The sequence below is a fragment of the Galendromus occidentalis genome, unplaced genomic scaffold (genome assembly GCF_000255335.2).
Source record: "Galendromus occidentalis unplaced genomic scaffold, Mocc_1.1 scf7180000077384, whole genome shotgun sequence".
NCBI lineage: Eukaryota > Metazoa > Arthropoda > Arachnida > Mesostigmata > Phytoseiidae > Galendromus > Galendromus occidentalis.
This window is the reverse complement of record NW_003805372.1, coordinates 274,662-292,764: the sequence shown is the minus strand read 5'-3', so window position 1 is coordinate 292,764 and position 18,103 is coordinate 274,662. Positions and strand designations below refer to the sequence as shown.

Below are 18,103 nucleotides of genomic sequence, written 5' to 3'. Positions count from 1 at the left end.
TGCGATGTGAATCGATTGAAGTTTGCAGGCTGATATTGTTTCTCGATCCGGCAGACGGGGTAGCGGCGGCAGCAGCAGCTGCAGTTTTCGTCTGAAGCGGAGCATCCTTCACTGCCGAAAAAGAGATCAATCTTTCCGAGCTTACGTCGAGCGTTCCTCCGTGTTCCTCTGTGGTACTCTCAGGACCTCTTCTCCCACAATGGATATCTTCTCAGGCCTGTTACGTGGCAACCTTGAGCGAACCTTGATGGATGCGAGGACGAAGGGATTGAATTCGGGGAGACGTCGGAAGCCAGCGCCGGAGAATCGTTGTTATATCGGACGCAGTGATTTGGAATATTATCAGGGAGCATTATCCGGCATACAGCGTGTACCGAAATTTTCGGCAGACTACCTCGGGCTCGAATCCTCCTGATGAAGTCCCCAAGAATCCCGGTTCGATGAGGATAAGGTGCGGAGTCGCAATCTCTTCCATTTTACTTCTCAAGTCTCGGCCCAGGTAAGAAGGTATTCGGGGCGTCTGCAAGATGGGAATTCGCGGAGTACCCCACGATGGCTTCGGAGAGAGGATCTCAGTCTTCCGAGAGATCCTTTGAAGATACCTGGCTCCGCATAGTTTCAGCATCGCTGTGCCTGAGCACCGAGAGATTTCGTCTCAAGGGAGTGAGGACTCCTGGAGAAGGATTTACAGTGTATATTCTGGGGGCTCGAGACGTTTCACGAGGATATAAATGTGCCTCTCAGCTGTCCAACGAAGTTGTCGGTCAGTTCCACAATCGCCAACTCCATGCGACAGGAGCTCGTCTCTTCCCTTCTGAGCTGGAAAGTGGAGCCTGAGCCAGTTTCTATGCCTAATCGCGAATCACATCTAATCATTTGAAGTGTTAACCCTGATGCGCCTCGGATGACCGTGCAATCTTTTCGATTCCTAAGCGACTGAGGTAGGGACTAGTCAGACTCCGTATGCTCATCGCTGCGACGTCTGTCTCACTCAGAGGACTCCATCGCCTAATCTCCCCAGAATACTCATTCGGCTGGGCTAGTTCCCCCGGTCTCCTCGACTCCCGAAATTGCTCGTTTTCTTCTCTAGCTCCGTCATAGGCCGCGTAGCTCTATTCGACCGATTTATCCTTCCGGCGATTCTCCCGAAAATACCGTACCTCGTCCCCCGCTTCCTCCCATCTTAAATCGTTATCTACTATCGTCGTCCGCAAAGCTCGACTCTTTGAGACTCCCGTCCTCATCCTGAGGATCCTGATACGCAGTCGAAAACCGAATCGCTTCCGGATGAAAGCGAACACCGTTCCTGCCCAGTCACATGTGAGTGGGAGCAGCGGATTTCGATCGCTCCAGTCATATGCTAAGGAGGTCGACATTAGCATGTTTCAATGAAAACTCGCTCAACCTGCTGATCGAATCGTACGCGCTCAGCGGATAAAACTCCGACGGACTCGCGTGCGGAATCACGGGAATTCCTCGAGTGTAGTTGAGCGCGAAGAATTATCGCATCGCTACGGAGAGGAAGGAAGAGCCGCGGAGGAATCAGCAGCGCGTAGAATGAGGTTCCAGCACAACGGTGGCGATATCCCGAAGTTTCCTCTCTCCGATATGAGCCGGATGGAATTCAGTGATTTAGGAGGTCGAGATGGCCCCGATCGCCGTTTCGTCCGAGGTGAATTGGGCGAAAGTGCTCTCCGGCTCGAGGGAAGTTTTCTTTTTTTTTCATCCATTGTTCCGTCGTAAGTTTCCTCCGCTCACCATGATGTCTTTCTTCCGGCCACGCTGTCCTTTTCTATCCGCTGACCTGGACCGACGCCCCGGGAGCAAACTCGGCACCAGGCGAACGACTGAAAGCTCCCATCCTCCTTCGGCGAAAAGAATTCCTCACATCGTTCGAATTACTTACACACTGTTACCTTATTTCCCCACTCACTCTCACTCTCTCGGCAGCCTTTCGCGCAGTCCGCGCTATCGTTCCTCCCCGAAAAATTCCGTGCCTTTCTTGTCAGTCCCGTCCCACTCCGTGATGGGACCCCAAGCAAGAAAGAAAAGTCCAAATTCAAAGAGGAAGAGCCACTCCTGCCTTGTACGGTCCCGGTGGACCTCGGGCTCGTAAAACCATGACTGCTCGGGGTCCATGGAGTGAAGCCTCGAATCGGAAGGTTCCGGGAGCGAACTCCGCCGGAGCCCTCACTCGGTGAGTGAGGAATCGGATCTGCAAATCGCGTTCCCTGCACACAGTCCGAGGACCTTGATTGCTTCTCATTTCCTCCATGAGACCGCTCTCTCCATCGAAGAAGCGGAATCGAGCCGTCCGATTCAACAACTTTGAACTGTTTTGGTCAAGAAGCAATCATTTCGTATTCCATGACGAGAACCGTCAGCAAGGATCGATCGCAAATAGAATCCAAATCGCGAAATACACCATCTAGTTCCTTAATTCTTGTAGAAGTCGGATAGCTCTTGAAAGGGATCGGCATAGATTACTTCACCACCACCCTTCCCTCCTCCCCAGCTTGTAATCCGCTTTGCTTCGCAGCTAAGATCTGGCAAGTAGATCGGTTTACCTTCTGTTTGATCGACTGAAACCTCTATGCGAGTCTAAATTTGGTGATTTGCTCACCGGATTTTGCTGAGCTCCGGAGTCGCCCCGCTAAGTGAGCGCCGAGATGATTAGCCGGATCCTGCTGATTACAACCCCAACCTTGGCCTTTCGTCGCCGGGGCCTACTTACAGGATGAGTGACTCTCGGACGAGACCGTCGGAAATCCAGATTCCGTCTGCTTCAGAATGGCATTAACTAATGATAAGTCGAACCGAGCGACAAATTACGCTGTCCGAGTCAGCGAAGAAGCGACACGAACCGAAGACCGCAAGAGATGCCGAAAAGCCATCGCTCAATTCGTCGCTCGTCTTAATTCGCAAGTAACCGACCGGGGAAGAAAAAATCACGCGGCCGCAACGAAGATATTCGAACTCATGTGCGAATATCCGCTCCGGGTAAGCCTTGTCGGGTCGACAGCGTTAGGTTTGAGCCTCGGCGAGCTAAAAATGAAAGCCGCGCATGGCTCAAGCAGGGTCCACGCAGCTATCGGCTCAAATCATGGTCTAACACTCACCTGTGGACCCTATCATCGAGCTCACGCTCATTGTAATGCGTTACACCGTGACCCTTGCTGACGTGGCGTACAGCATCCTTTCCCGCTGCACCGGCTGAATACCAGATCACCGAGATCAGATACCGAGTGGCGCTCACCGAGCTCGAATAACGGTCGTACGATGGTCAGCAGAAGACGTACATATGTATCAGATCGACGGAACAACCCGGACTGCTGCACTCACAGATCTTGATGAGAGATAAATTCTGGAGAGCTCTCGCTTCCGTATGGAGCCCACGGGAATCCGCTCTTCTGCCCTGAAACTGCTGGAGTCGCTATCGGAAGCCGGTGGCTCCGCCTCATTATCCCGGCAGACTCCGTCTTCGAACCGGAGAGTCTTCCGTCATATCGGGAGAGGTGTCGAGAGTGAGCGAGGCGGCGGGGACACGAGCGAAGTGGCTGAGCGACTGAGTGTATGAGTCCCGAGAGAGAATCCTCCATTTTGCGTCGCGGACGATCTCCGACCTGGTCCAGCGGATAGCGCGCTGTAGCGCGTGTTTGCTCGGTATGCGGGTCCTCATCGTCCGCTTCCCGCTTTTTCTCTTCTCGGATAACGTACACGTGTAGGGCAAGCTAGGGATCTTCGGAAATCCCATCATGTGATCGCGGACACCGTCGTACCGTATGCGCATCGTGGAGCTGCTCCGTTCCTGTTTTGCATGGAGGACGCGGGTCATCGCCACCTGCTAAAACATGCATGCTTTCTCAAGCCGAGAATTCCTGGAAGAATCTGCCGACGATGATTACGTTGTATCAAATGCATTCTCCGCCACACGAACAATCAGGTGATGCGGTCGAGATGTGACGACGCACCTTCCGACCACGCGTCCGTCACCGTTACCACTGCTGGAGAGCCCGCGGACGGAATACCACAGACCATGATTATGAAGCTGTTTCAACTGTCTCGTCGGAAGTGACTCATCCCATCGTCGGTACCATTAGCGCTCCCCCATAAATTGACGTCCTGGCTCTGGGCTGCTGCTGCTTGCAGGTTCGGGCGACATGTTAACGAGGTGCGCTCAGATATCAAACCATTAGGTGGCTTCGTAATTCGGCTGTTTGACCGGCCTGTCGGCCTGCGAGCTCGCCTGTTCCTCGCTCAGGGAACACCTTTCTCGCGAGACGCAGTCCCTTGGGAGCGGCTGCTCGCGAAACCATCCTGAACGCCTGAGAGCTGACAAGAAAGTTACGAGACCGAGTTCAGGAAGAGGATAAATCACGTCAGGTACCGGGTGAGAAAGTGTGGCTCCGACCTTCTCCGATCATCCTCCTCGACCTCGTGATCCCCGGAGGTATCTCAGCAAACGAATGTATGGAGCGGAAGTCGGAAAGCCAAGATGAACGCTGCCATCGGGAACCATCCATACGATTCTCTTCGCTTCAATGTTACCCTCTTTCCAACCTCGATGAACTCAGCATCATGTTCTTGGGATAGATATTCAAGGGCTTGCCGGAAGCCGAATAGTTATAAGAGTCTTCATGGCTCATCGGGATGATCCGGAATCGAATCGCCGACCTTCGGTGATGCGTTATTTTCCAGAAGAATACCGTTGCCCTGTGAGGTATTTCCCAACCCTCTGAGCCCTCATTGAACGAAGAATGTGGGAGGGGCGTCAATCTCGGATTTCGAATAGTACATCGAGCGGGAGCGATACTCTGTGTCAGTCTCCATAGCACCGAAATATGCGCTTGAGCGCTCGATGCTTCGCTGACTGGCGGATCCTTCTATTTTCTCTGTCGGGCCGATGGTCTTGTTGCCCCGACTTGAGGGAAGATACGTCCCTCCGGCATAGAACGCACCTAATTTTCGCAACCTCGTCGAAATCCTCCAGATCCCGCACTGGAGCTCAGAGCACGTGACCATCATCTCGGACCCTTACATCAGAGTGCAGTTTACAATTATCCCGCATCCTTCACGAGGTTCCCTTATTTCGAAAATCCCTATCAAAGACAGCTCGCAGCCCCAGAGGACTCCAGAGTGTAGGATCGGCAGATCTCAAAGCGGGTCTGTAGCGCATCGGGAACAAGAGCGACGGAACGGTGAGGAGAACTTCGCTACCTCCTCGAAAACCGAGAACACCTGTCAGAGTATTCGTTGAACTGCAAGATGTTCGAAAGTCAAACATCTGTACATGCTCCCACGACCCGAATTTCGTGAAGGTTTTGGCGAAATACCGAGCCCAACGACCTGAGCTAATCGGGAGCGAGGAGTCAGCAAAGACTTCATCGATTGAAGAAAAGCATCCAATCGACACTCAAACTTTTCCAGGGGTCATCCGGAAACGCTCGTCTCTCTCGCACGGATCAAATCAAATCAAGGAAATGGAGATATTTATTTACACCACCTCCTTTTCTCGATTCCCCGTGGAAAACACCTCAGCGGGTTCGAGACGTCGACTTGTGAGTAATCTTTTTCGGCCGCATACCTCACTCGGGGAGACATTTTTTTCGTCGCCCCGTTTTCGTTTTATCGTTGAAAATCTACGCTCTTCTCGAAACTTCTTCCAGAGTCATTCCCCAACCACAGAGTCTTCACGCTCAAGAGCCGAGGGATAAGATTCAGCGCCAAGCATTGACTCAGACTTGATTATCCCCCTCTCCTCAGATATTCTATACCTAAGAGCCTCAAGGCACGGAGAGTACGGAAGTCGGATGAGCAAGACCGAGCTCCCACTGAGCTCCTCGTTCGTAGTGGTGACCCTTCGGCCCCGATGAATGCAGCTCGCATGGTCGTGCACGGATCTTGAATCATATACCCTCAAAAGTACCGTCACCATATATCTACGCGTGTACGTTACAATTGGCGCTCGCGAGCGATGCCGGTCCCTTCAATATGAATCAGATATTCAACCCGGCCAAGGCAATCGCCGATTTGTCAGCGTCGGCGTTGTTTAGAGCAGGAAATCGCAGCTCTATCCCCTCTGACCTGAGACGATCCGTAGCCATGCACCGTACATGCACCTATATGGAGACGAGGAAAATAATCGTATATCGACAACAGACTATTTAATCACCGTATCACTCGCTGGAATCATTGCCACTTCAAAGTAGTCCAGTCATGCATCATAATGCATCTCTCAATCATTATTGAAAGATGTTCACAACGAGCCCTATACTCCGCATTGTATCCTCATATTTTTGACGGTCAAGGACGTAGAGTGGTAACAGCAGCCGTTTGAAGTGCGCTTGGTTTTGGTTTCGCGCATCCTGAAAATGATTAGATGGGTAATTAGATGGAGCGGTGGGTCAGATCCTCTAGCTCGTAGTCGTTCATTGATCGTTCGAATTCTCAGCTTCTTCGGAATCAGGACAACGGAACTCGAGAAAGGGGTTAGCATGAGAGTTGGTGCTCCATCGTGGTGAAGGCATCGAAGAAAGCGCTCCCGGAGGGGGATGTGCTTTTTTTTGAACGGAAGAATTCCATCCGATTCAGAGGATTTCACCATTCAGGGACAAGTCATTCGTGGAATGAAGTGCTTCTCTCTTTGAAACACGTACTTTCACCAGAGCTTCGTGAGTCTGGATGAGTTTTTTCAACTCCGCTTTCTTGCTGATAGTTCGCTGAGAGAGAGCCATCAATTGTGTTCGATCACTTTCCGACAGGAACTGGATTCCGGAAGTTCCGCACAGTACGCTGCGATCCGAATCGAATTGATCCGTTCTGGAAGGTTGGTGTAATGAAATGAGAGAGATGTTTGCAAGTCTCTTCCTGGAATATGGTTAGACTATTGGCTGCATGGAGAATCAAATCGGTGTCTGTTGACATTCCGTACTGGCAATACCACCGATACATAATTCGATGGAGCGGTACAACTTGAATAATTGAGTCCACGTCAGTCTAGGCTCGAGCTTGTGAAATTCGGAGAACGACCATCTTGAGTTATCGGCACTGCCTCGTTTGCATTAGAGAAACCTCCGGAGTGGCGCGATTGAGACACGGAAACTCTTTCCCGAGGGACAAAGGAGCCGTATACACAAAATATTAAGCGATTTCCTCAACTGGAAATCGCACTCAAGTGGATGATGATACGTACATCTTGTGGAATAGCGCGCGATCCCGTGATATAGAGTCAAGAATCTCTTCGAAGTAGCTACATTGATGCAATCCTTTCGGGTTGCACACAGCCGGGAGTAAGCTTTTTTGGCAGAACGCTGTCGAGTTCATGGAAGATTGCACTTGACTGTGGTGCTCGAACATTGTGGACGACAGACCTTGAAAAGGGGCAGGACTTAAGTATGCTTTAAACAAGACCTCTTCGTGAAGAGGAACGATAAGTCTCACGATGATGATGTGAGTCGCGAGGCTTGAATATGGCCATTACCAGGACTGGGGTAGAACGTCATATCATTCGACATCGTAGCATTGGACTGAAACGTCGTGCGAAGAACCGAGGCGCACTGCAATGGAAAAAACACGGGATGAGGTCGGATATAGTCCCTCGCAAAGTCTCAAAACGAGATGGAGATGGCAGCTTACTGTCGAGCGCAAGATACTGTAAACATGAATGATGGAGCTCTTAACCGGCATCAGAAGAGATTCGGAAGCGGGAGGGAGCTCATAGGGGAACTTCGAGACGTATACAGTATACGTCTCGAAGATCACGATCGACGTATGAACTCAAGAGAATTCCGATAAATATGCGGGAGCACGCTCTGGGACCTCAGTGAGGTTCCGAGATCAGATATTTCCTACCGATAGTTCACTAGATGCGGGGAGCAGGGCTTGTTTCCATTCGTGAACACAACGAATCATATCCAGCGTCTCCTCAAGGAATTTGCTCTCTTCCGACAGAACGCTTTTATGAGCGAAAATCACCTGCTCCAGGTTTCTCAGTATCGGCAACATCTGAAGAGGGAATATTCCATCGACATTATTCCTGGAGATTAGGAGTGCGGCTCGGGATTGAAACACATTGCTAGGAACACTCGTTGCATATATCCCGCTTCTGCATGGGAGCCTGGGTTAAATCCTCCCAGAATTGTGACCTTTTCCAGCTGTCCTTTATTTATCATCGCAGCCGTATCGTAGAGCTGATTGATCACGAAGTTGATGGAATTCTTCAGACTCGTTTTGTACACATCCAAGGTCTCAGTTAATTTGGCGAACGTATACGAGTTTTGACACAGCGGTCGCAAGGATTCCAATACCGTCTCACAAGACTCATTCAAGCTGCAAGGAAGTTCCTCTGTGAGCTTTCTCTCGATTTTTCCTCCCCCTAGTAAAGGCTCCGCTCACGACTCTCAGGGAGAGTCAGTCCCATTGTCGGACGTTCTCTCGGTGCTCTTGATTGAACACACCTGTCTATCGTGTGCTCCAAAGTCCTGATGAGTGCAATTTTCTTTTCTCCGACGAGTATCGCGTATTTCTGGGGCAGAGCTTCTGGTTGGGAGATCATCCCATGAGCGGTTTCAGTGATGTCGACAATCTCGTTCCTTGAAGAAAAATCGTCGAGCTACTCAAGTACCGTCGCCTGATGAACAGCGAGAACGTATTCATTAGCTCCGTGGGATTTAGGATTGAAAAGGAGACTCACGCGAATGCGATGTAGGACTCGCTATCGAATAGAGACCTCAGCCCTCCCGGCCTTTTGACTTTCTCCACAGTTATCTTCATGTCTTTCAGGGTCTGTTGTACTTCTAATTTGAACTGGAATGAATTACCCCTCTGGAATTCATGCCTGGCTTTTGGTTGAAGGAGGGCTTCATGATCCCAGACATTGTCCCATCCATGCACGAGCTGGCGGCTCGCGAATCTACCGAAATGACCGTATCATCGAAGCTGCTCACCATCGACGTAGAAGCCTGCAGGTCCTGCTGTGCCGCTTTCAGTGAAGCTTCTGCTCTCTTGGCCTGGACCTCGAGTGCAGCGGCCGTTCGCTCATGTGCCTGTCGGACAGATTCCCTCAACTTCCCGTCTTCTTCGAGTAGACTGATTGATTTCCCGAGTTCATTGAGCTCCTCACGCCGGTGACGCTCCTGCATCCTGTAAAAATATAGGAATCAAGTCGCTGGATAAAGGGGCGAGCGCCAATGCGCTCCAAGAGCGATGACGATGCGGAGCTGAAGCGCCGAACACACACGATACGAGCGAGCATAACTTCGACGTTCACCTCAAGCGTTTGCGCTCTCGCTCCGTTTTCCGGAGATCCGCGGTCTGCCTGCGAATCTCTACAGGATCCAGAGGTAAGAAAGTCGGATCGTTTAGCTCGCCGGCCAAGCGTAATCTGCAAGAATGAAGACAGTTTGCTTGAAAATACATCAGAATGAAAATTGCGGGATCCTGCCCACGGAAAGAAGGGCTAGGTTCTCCCTGAAGAAACCGGTTGTTTAACGTCGCTGCCGTTTTGCTCACACGTCAACTTGTTCTTTGGACAAAAACTGATCCGGGTGGAGGTTCGCGAACTGAAAAGAGGCACCGCTTCAATAGAGTGGGTCCTACTATTCCGATCATCTTAACCCGAAATGGGAATCAAGCACACGAGTATCCTCATGTTCATATGCATAACTTCGACAAGCAGCTGGAGGGGTAGTCGAACCTTTATCATGACTGCTTTCACAATCGGGTGCTGAGCAAGAATCTCGATGTCACGCTCCGTGAAATGATCTGCGCCGGGATATTGAAGTTGTTTCAACAGCTCCAGGATGCGGGCGGCATATTGAGCACTGGAATATGGAGAAGCATATATTTGTCGAACGACGGGTATCAGTGGAGGGCTCATCGATTCTCAGAGAACAGCATGATTTTCAAACATTGCTCGAATTCTCAAAGACCGCCTGGATCCCCATTCGAAGTTTCGAAGTAGCCTCCAATCATTATCTGTCTACGGTACGAGCACCATCTGACAGAGAGTGCACGGGGTGCCCATTTATATGTTCGGGATATGGGTGTCCGCTTCGTGAGAGGAGGCGCTCACCTCATAACTGCAATCGACGTGGACAAAGGATCATAGGCGAGCCGGCGGAAACTTTCAGGAATCACCGAGATTCGAGCAATAACCGCTCTTGATGTTTCGAAAGAACACAGCAGACGGCCTACGGAGGCCGGGAGCGCGGGACGTTTCGAAAACTGTCATGGCGGCGCCCTCACGAGTTGCCTCAATACACAATGCGGTGCGCGGAAGTCTTCGAAACTTAGAATTTGACGGTGAGCAAGTCTACGGAGACGCACCAGGGAAGCAGGTGAGGCACATGAGTAGACCCGATCAGTAGAATATTCACTGATCCGAAACTGAGCTTGAAAGCAATGATCTGGATGTATCGCTGCCGGACTCGGTCGAGATCAGATCGAAGTTCTTGGTCGTTCTTGCTCAGGTTCGAATCAGGATATTCTCGAGTACTGTGCTCGTGATTAAATGAACGAATCTCCCGAAACGCTCGAAGAGCCCGTAAGATCTCGTTTCATATTCGACAGGCACAGCTCCGACATTCGAGCTTCCAGAAGCCTTCCGGAAGTGAATTTCCATCGAGGTAAGAAGCTATCCATCAGTCAGCGGGGGACCGAGGAAATTTCCTCCTACGGGAGCCTGTCAGTCTTTTGACGAAGCTGAGAGCTGATTCGAGCCCTCGAGGATGCAGCCCGAGAATAATGTCGTGCGGTCCGGTTGGGATAGAAACTTTCTTGTATCGCTGGTGGTGAGTACTCTCAAATTCCTGATTCGAAGTCTAGCCCTCTTGGATCCAAAGATAACTGCTGAGCTCTGACGGTGGAATTCCTTCTAGTCCGGCGCGTGCGCTGGACTCAGCGTGGACCTACTAATATTCCCCCTCGATACGATAAAGACTCGTATGCAAAGCCCGAGTGGCTTCCTCAGATCAGGTGGTGTCCACAATCTTTATGCGGGATCCGCATCCGTACTCTTAGGAGCGGCGCCAGGGGGTGAGTTTCGAGGTTTTCTGTCAGCAAGTCCATACTAGAAACGGATATAGTCCATTCTTTTCACTGGGCTGACTGAGACTCTGAACGTGCATCGGAAGAATAATGTTTCCTCCTGATCTATTCCAGCGGCTGCATTCTTTGTGGCCTACGATCTGAGCAAACGTTTGCTAGAAACTCAGACTGCCTGGGATCCACTCGTCCATATGACCGCGGCCTCAATCGGTGAGGTCGTCGCGTGTTCGGTCCGAGTTCCAGTCGAGGTTGTCAAACAGAGAACCCAAGCACGGCAGAGCGTTTCCTCATGGATAACGTTTCGGAATACCTTGAAGTACGAGGGGAGGCGGGGTCTGTATCGAGGCTACGGTAGCACAGTTCTCCGAGAGATACCTTTTTCGGTGATACAATTCCCTCTCTGGGAGTGGTTCAAGGTCAGTATCTTCGCGCGTGTGATCTTGCGATCCGAGTCATACACATGCCCGGATCCGGAGGATGGAGCCTAGAGATTTGCGGGAGACAGCCGTCCGGATACGATGAGGAACGGATTCACTAAATTTCAGAATGACTTGCGATACGACAGACAGCGAGAGCTACTTCCGATCGAAGCCGCTTTTTGTGGAGCCATGGCAGGAGGCATCGCAGGGTTCGTCACAACTCCTCTCGACGTCGCGAAGACTAGAATAATGTTGCACAAGGAAGCGAATCTTACTGTGAGGAAAGCTCTTAAAGAAGCTTGGGAGTTCAACGGTTTTGATGGGTTAGTATCTTCAATAGTCGATCTGGTTACGCGACAAGTCTGATTACGGGACGCGCAAGGTTTTATTAGGAATCGTTCTGGGATAGTCGAGATCTAGGTGACGAACTCGAAGCGAGCGACCAGTTTTTAAATTACAGCGTGCTCGCCGGCTTGTCGGCCAGAAGTGTCTCGCTCGCGCTCGGAGGTTTCATATTTTTGGGCATTTACGAGACGGCCCGACAAACGGTTGAACAGGTCATCTGAGGGTCGAAGCATCTGACCTGGAGTGCTGATTTCCGAAGCGATGATATTTAGGAGAATAAGCTTTCGAGTCGGGCCTTCTGATGGAAATAGGAGCGAATAAACTACAGTTTTGCAAGAGAGCAGTTCTTTTTGCCCTACCCGGCCGAACCCACCTGCGCCGCACCGTCAGTCTGCCGAAAAGTCCGAAGCGAGGGATTCCACGGTGATACCGGAGGGCACTCGAATGTCTCCCCTCGGAAAACAAGACACAATCTCTATGATAAATATTAAAGAATAGTTTATTTTGATTTCCTGCGATGAGAGCCGTCTCCCCTCGGGGAAGTACACCGCGACACACTGAATGCATAGAACCTAAAAGTCCATAATACTAGGAGGCGGGAAACGGCTTCCGACTCTGTATGACCGTCGAGAGTTGTTCCGCATTTAATATACACAGACAGGAACCTTTGAGAGGTTGACAAATCACGAAGATACAGCTCTACGTCAGAACCTAGTCCCTTCTGACGATTCACGCTACCATATGATGATGCGGATAATCTTCCGTCACAAGTCTACGCTATTGGTATATAACTTACAAATAATGCTCTACCCGATTCTCTCATATCGTTCTTAATGACTCGAACCTACGACAATCCGTTTATACCTCCGAGTTTTAGATATATACAGAAAAGTACTTCGCCCTCCGGCAAGGCTGCCCCAGTCAGATGAGATTCGACATGATATGCCCGAGGCATGGTTCAACTGAATGAACTAAGTTCCTCGTACCGAGTTCCCCATCTGATGTCATTATCCAAGACCACATGGATAAGCAGAGAATTGCCTCCGAGCCGTGCTCCAATGTGATCGATACGCTAGCTGGAAGCGAGCGAGTAACGAGTAAGCCTCGTGCCTTTTCACTCTTTGAAAGCCCACTTGTCCGCTGCGGGAGGTTGACTCGTGGACGGTTGGGACATGATACCCTGGGCCGCTTGCATGAGACCCGCGAGAGCTTCGGGCGGCATTCCGTTCAGTCCTCCGATATTGTTCATGTTGGAGATCGCGGCGGCCAGAAGACTTTGTTGAGCTTGCTGAGCCGGGCATTGAGAGACGTGCTGTTGGAGCTGCTCGGGTAGGTCGAATTGCTTCAGGCAGAGAGGACAATGGATGCGATGGGTCTTGTAGTGTTTCTTCAGCGAAGAACTCTGAGAGAATTTCTGCTGACAGATCTGACAGATGTACGGAGCCGAGCTATCGTGGGTGCGCATATGTCGTTTCATGTCGTAAGACCGCACGAACTGTTTGCCGCAAGTAGGGCATTTGTGAGGCGTTTTCCCTGTCGTGTGAGATTTCTTGTGCGCCCGCAGGCTGTTGGCAGACCCGAATGCCTTACCACATGTAGGACACTCATGACGTTCAACAGGAGGCACACCGAGTGAAGCCGACAGTCCCGCGATGGAGGGATGATGCTGGAGCGCCCCCAATCCCCCGATCGGTGTTGCCGTGTTAACACCTCCTAATCCTGTCTTTTTCTCGATCTTTTCCTGGAAACGTAATTGCTCCTCTTCGATGGATGAGATCGTGTCATGATCGGCTGCGTGCGCCAGCAGGGCGCACAGCGTCGAGTACGAACGGGTGCACGCGCGGCACGAGAACGGCAGTCTATGGTGCCGTTCGTGCCATCTGAGAGTCATTTTCGAAACATAGACCTTGTCGCAGTGCTCACAGGAATACTTCTTACGTGGACGGCGACGTTTCAGCGAGGAACTTTGCGAGTGCTTTCGCGCTTGGAAGTACTTCCTCGCGTGGTTCGCGAGCGCCATTCCCGGGTCGGGCGCGATAAATCTGTCGGCCGAGAGTTTCAAATGGAACACCGAGTGAATTCTAAGCGCGTCTTCGTTGGGAAAAGATTTTCGGCATGCGGGACATCTCATCCAGCATTCGGCGACTCCCGGCGAATGTGATCTCTGGTGTTCTTTCTCTGCGGAGTCCGAGCCGAAGCCTTTGGCACAGTAGTAGCAGAAGCGTGACTTCTCAATGGTGTATTGCAGCTGGTGCTGGATCAATCCTCTGCGGGTCGAAAAGGTCTTACGACACGTCGAGCACTTCAGTGGCTGGCCCTTGATGCTGTGTTCAGATATGAAATGGTCTACGAGCGTTTCTGGAAGCGTGAAGCGTTGGTTGCACTTCCAACATGAGTACGGTTGCACTCCGGTGTGTTCGAACGTATGCCGCAACAGTAGGCCTGGCCTATGGGTGGAGAAACTGCATAACGGACAATAGTAGGGCTCGCCCTCGTTAGGTTCTTCGTGTTCCTTCGAAGCCGGCCGATCGTCGTCCTGAGAAACCATCGTCAACTGCAGGAGGTCTATGGGAGAGAATCCGTTCATGTTGACGATGGGATCGATTCGAAACTTCTTTTTCGCTTGATCCCGCCGCCCAAGAGTCTCCTTCCAATGGGTGGGCTAGCCACGGGTGAGCATTACGGGACCGCGGTGGGGTTTTTCACAAGTGCGAGAACCGCATTCACGTTCATTCAAAGCGACAAAGATACACACAGCGGCCGCGACAGACACACACCACCACACCAACACAACACTGGAAGCATTCAAAATGGCGGCGACAGCTGAGCATGCGCCACCGGTTCGTTAAGCGTTACCAACAACTGACAAGCTAAACGAGCACTGCTGTCGCTCGGGAGAGGGTTCTTGAAGCATCACGATACCACACTGTGCTCTATCTGGGGTGGTTGGGTGTTTGGTCCACCTAGGGCTCCAGAGCTCGTGGATTCCCCCTGTGCACCTTGAGCGGGGAGCTTTTCCTTTCCATGAAGATTATTTCGTGAAGAATATACCCGAACAGGTGGCACCTGGGTCATTGACCGACCGCCGACGGACTTCTCTCGAGCGTAACCGTTTCTCAAGGGAGCACATGCAAAGACAAGGAGCTACATGTTACGGAGTCGCTGGGATTGGGATGCTACTTGTGCGGCATTGGGCGCGTCTTCTGCTGGCGGACTGCTTGCCACTTCCTTTCATTTGCGTGTCAGTTCGCATCAATCGGACCAGCTCCGCGGCAGAAGGATTCCGCGCGTAAGCCCGCATTGCCCCCCAGTTTTCCGGAATTTGCAAAAGAGCTCCCTACGGGGATTGCGGACGAGAGAATCGATGACAATGGACAACGCCTGGTTTGATCACAGAGAACGTCCGAGATAGGGTATCGTGTGCGTCGAGCCGGGTGATTATGAAATCTGTCCGAGCAAGGAACCTTTCGGGTCCTTTCGATCGTGCAAGTATTACCTCGGGCAGTTCGCCGGCTCCATTCCCAGGTGTTCAGAGCGGTTGGTGGACATGCGGGGCCGGCTGAAATTTCTCGTGGGGAAATCAGGATTCTCAATTATTGAGACCTAGGCTTCGGGCATGAGTCGGAATCGCACGAGAGAGCAAAGCGCTCCAGCAGCCTCCCTCTTCAGCCGCCCCTGTGGTATGAGCGAGGGGAAGAAAACTTCTCGCATCGGGAGCGGTACAATGGGCGGGAAATTTTCAACGCGGAAACGCTTTGAGCTCGATTTTTTCCGAGACATTCAATATTCTATCAGACAGCTCCTACCCCCTCAGATTCTGGGGAAGGAGCCGCTCCATTAGCTTGATTAGCAACCGTTATACGTCTTAGTTCCGTCAAGCGACAACTTGCTGACATCTCTCGCGTACTCCACAGCTCTCAATGTGGACGCACCGCTGCCCACGGGCTCCCTTTGGATGCAGCTGCAATTGTTTCGACGGGAGTCACGGGAACAGCCTCAAGTTTGTAGTTTCCCCTGCCGACTTCTGTGAGCACGCGACCCGGGGAGAAAGTCGACATAATCGCCAATCTCGAGAAGTAAATATTCCTCTGCGACAAGCTCACATGTTCTGCTCATGTGGGTCACGACTCAAGATTCATGAGACGTCTATTCGCTGACGAGTATCGCCCAGCAGGTCTATGCTCCCCTTCATGTCAAGCCTCTTCGAGGAAGCCGTTCAGTGGTGCTCCCTCAATAAAGTTATGCTCCGGAAGACCGAATCCTCGATTCTCTGCGCGGGCAAGATGCGTCCTCCACCTCGACCAGGACGAGTCGAATGGTGAGGATTCACGTTTTCGACCCCGCTCCTAGCCAAGGCTCCCGAGTGGAGACTTTGCCGGAGCGGAGGACAATCACGAGAGTTTTCCTTTTCGAGGGCTGAAAGGTTCCGGATTCGGCATCAGCAATCTACCTTCCATTCAGCGTTCGGGCTTCGCCTGACCTGATGATCTTGCGCGTCAAGACAATAGATAGATGGACTCCGCTGGAAAGCGCGGAAGCGCTTCGGCCTCTGAGTTCTCCCGAACATTGAGAGGCGCCGAGCGAGAAAGTATCGATGTTTCTCCCTACAGCGAGGCGTTCTCCGGGGCTCTGTAAAAGTCCGAACATTGTCATTGATCCGGGCAGAAGAAAGGATTCTAGCGGCAGGCGGCACTGTATGTGGATTCGTCTCGGATCAATCAATCGGACTCGGACCCGGATTCAAGTTCAGGACCTTATTTCGGTCTTTCTGTGAAATACATTTTCCTCGAGCTTAAGCATCTGAATAGGCGAATCTGTTGATCTCACTCATGTGGGAAACGATGTGGCGCTGGGAAACTCGAACAGAGAAATCGCCAACAGCTCCCGGTGGAGAGCCGTCGCGCTCTGTCCGGGAGCAAACTGAGGATCTTCAACAGGGAGCGGAATCGGCAGTTGGTGCCTACGGCAGAAGACTGCCCGCATAGTTCATTTGCTTTCTCTAATCGGCCCAAGTTCTGATTGCAATCACTGCCTTAGGCTCTATGTCGAGACGTTCCGAGTCAGCGCAAGTTTGAGTATGGCGGATGAGCCTCTCAGAGCGTCGAGGAAAGATTTGAAGCACTGGAGGAAACTCATCGGGGAATTTCAATCATGGTGGGACCAATAAGGTTTCCAGCAGGGAAGCACATCTCCTTCTCCCGTACAATGAGAGATATTTCTCAGCTAGCCTTGGAGATGGAGACTTTTCCAGCAAGAGTCTCCATAAAATTCTCAGAACCCCCATCACTCCCTCGGAGGGTCGGAAAGCGAGAACGCACCCATTCTCGTCGCCGCGACTCCCAGCAAGACACTACCGAAGCTCATCGCCTTCTTATTAATTTTCACGTCAAGCTCAGGTCGGGCAGACGAGAAAAATTTTGGTGGAAAAAAAGCGGACGCGAGAACAAAGTGTGCGTTCGTGTATCTTGGGGGAGCGCTCGGACGCGACGGGGCAGAATTCGGTCAACACTCGGATACATGCTTCGGCGGCAACGAGCGGGTGGTTAGCATCTCCTTCGACGCCGCCTCGTCTCGTCGAGGTGTGGGAGCTTTTGATGAGGTGCCGAAGTGTTCATGTACACACAACGGGCGCCTCGGTGTCTACCGATTGACTTCTCGCGCACAAATATCTATCTGTGGGTCCGTAAATCCGTCGACTTTATTGGTAGTTCGCTCGCCATTGAGTCGCGAGACGATAAGCAATCGATTAGCTGGCACCGCGTGACGTGAGTTCCGTGAGCAAGTGAGAACTTGAGCGCGGTACATCGATCGCTTTCGAAAATAAGCATAGCCAAACCTTGACAAGCCCATAATTGTAATCTACCCGCTCACTTCATTCTGCCTCGAGATTCTTGCTCACACCAGGATAAGAAAGCGCACTAAACCGCTCAGATACGGCCGAATACAAACAACGATGGGAGAACCTGCCTTTCGGAGGTTCGAAAGCTCAGGAGAGATTCGTTCAGTCATGGATCGTGAGAGACTTGTTAATTGAATCATTGAAGTTCGTTTTCGTTTTCGAGCGATAATTAGTCTCAACACAGCAGACATGACTGCTCAATCTTGTCGCTGTGTTCCCAGAGTACGATACGGAAATCGATCAAGCATGGAAAGCTTAGCGATGTTGCTCCGACTATGTCTATCACCGAACTCGTCGGATTTCTCCACAAGAGGAGATTCGCTGGCGATTCAACCACCCGCAGTGCAGTTCCGGAGATTGAACCTGCCGCCTGAGTTCTGCCTGTTGAGAGCTT

At 51.5% G+C, this 18,103-nt stretch overlaps 3 protein-coding genes across 3 annotated transcripts; 1 reads left to right on the top strand and 2 right to left on the bottom strand.

The window, feature by feature from the left end:
* Positions 1–6,242: 6,242 nt before the first annotated feature.
* On the bottom strand, positions 6,243–10,151 carry LOC100901971 (uncharacterized). The gene is made up of 13 exons (XM_003742411.1): positions 10,073–10,151; positions 9,695–9,821; positions 9,511–9,560; positions 9,269–9,382; positions 8,946–9,141; positions 8,693–8,805; positions 8,457–8,591; positions 8,145–8,328; positions 7,852–8,004; positions 7,481–7,556; positions 7,193–7,370; positions 6,657–6,819; positions 6,243–6,365 (listed from the first exon to the last, which is right to left on the bottom strand). Exons 1-13 carry the CDS (start codon positions 10,075–10,077, stop codon positions 6,243–6,245), a joined length of 1,617 nt encoding a protein of 538 aa, XP_003742459.1. The 5' UTR covers positions 10,078–10,151.
* A 78-nt stretch (positions 10,152–10,229) lies between these two features.
* On the top strand, positions 10,230–12,142 carry LOC100897534 (S-adenosylmethionine mitochondrial carrier protein). Its single transcript, XM_003742382.1, has 6 exons — positions 10,230–10,337; positions 10,570–10,790; positions 10,878–11,034; positions 11,161–11,462; positions 11,592–11,788; positions 11,926–12,142. Exons 2-6 carry the CDS (start codon positions 10,728–10,730, stop codon positions 12,029–12,031), a joined length of 825 nt encoding a protein of 274 aa, XP_003742430.1. The 5' UTR covers positions 10,230–10,337; positions 10,570–10,727; the 3' UTR covers positions 12,032–12,142.
* A 146-nt stretch (positions 12,143–12,288) lies between these two features.
* Positions 12,289–14,397, bottom strand: LOC100901826 (zinc finger protein 572). Its single transcript, XM_003742410.2, has one exon. It carries the CDS (start codon positions 14,395–14,397, stop codon positions 12,925–12,927), a length of 1,473 nt encoding a protein of 490 aa, XP_003742458.1. The 3' UTR covers positions 12,289–12,924.
* Between the last annotated feature and the right edge of the window lie 3,706 nt (positions 14,398–18,103).

Excerpts from the sequence above, each read along its gene's own strand:
- LOC100897534 (XM_003742382.1), top strand. The coding sequence starts at position 10,728 with ATGCAGCCCGAGAATAATGTCGTGCGGTCCGGTTGGGATAGAAACTTT. Across the intron at positions 11,035-11,160 it reads CTTAGGAGCGGCGCCAGGGG|CGGCTGCATTCTTTGTGGCC; the intron begins GTGAGTTTCGAG and ends GATCTATTCCAG. Across the intron at positions 11,789-11,925 it reads GAGTTCAACGGTTTTGATGG|CGTGCTCGCCGGCTTGTCGG; the intron begins GTTAGTATCTTC and ends TTTAAATTACAG.
- LOC100901971 (XM_003742411.1), bottom strand. Across the intron at positions 8,806-8,945 it reads TGCAGGCTTCTACGTCGATG|TTCAAATTAGAAGTACAACA; the intron begins GTGAGCAGCTTC and ends AATTCATTCCAG. Across the intron at positions 6,366-6,656 it reads CTCACGAAGCTCTGGTGAAA|GATGCGCGAAACCAAAACCA; the intron begins GTACGTGTTTCA and ends AATCATTTTCAG.
- LOC100901826 (XM_003742410.2), bottom strand. The coding sequence starts at position 14,397 with ATGAACGGATTCTCTCCCATAGACCTCCTGCAGTTGACGATGGTTTCT.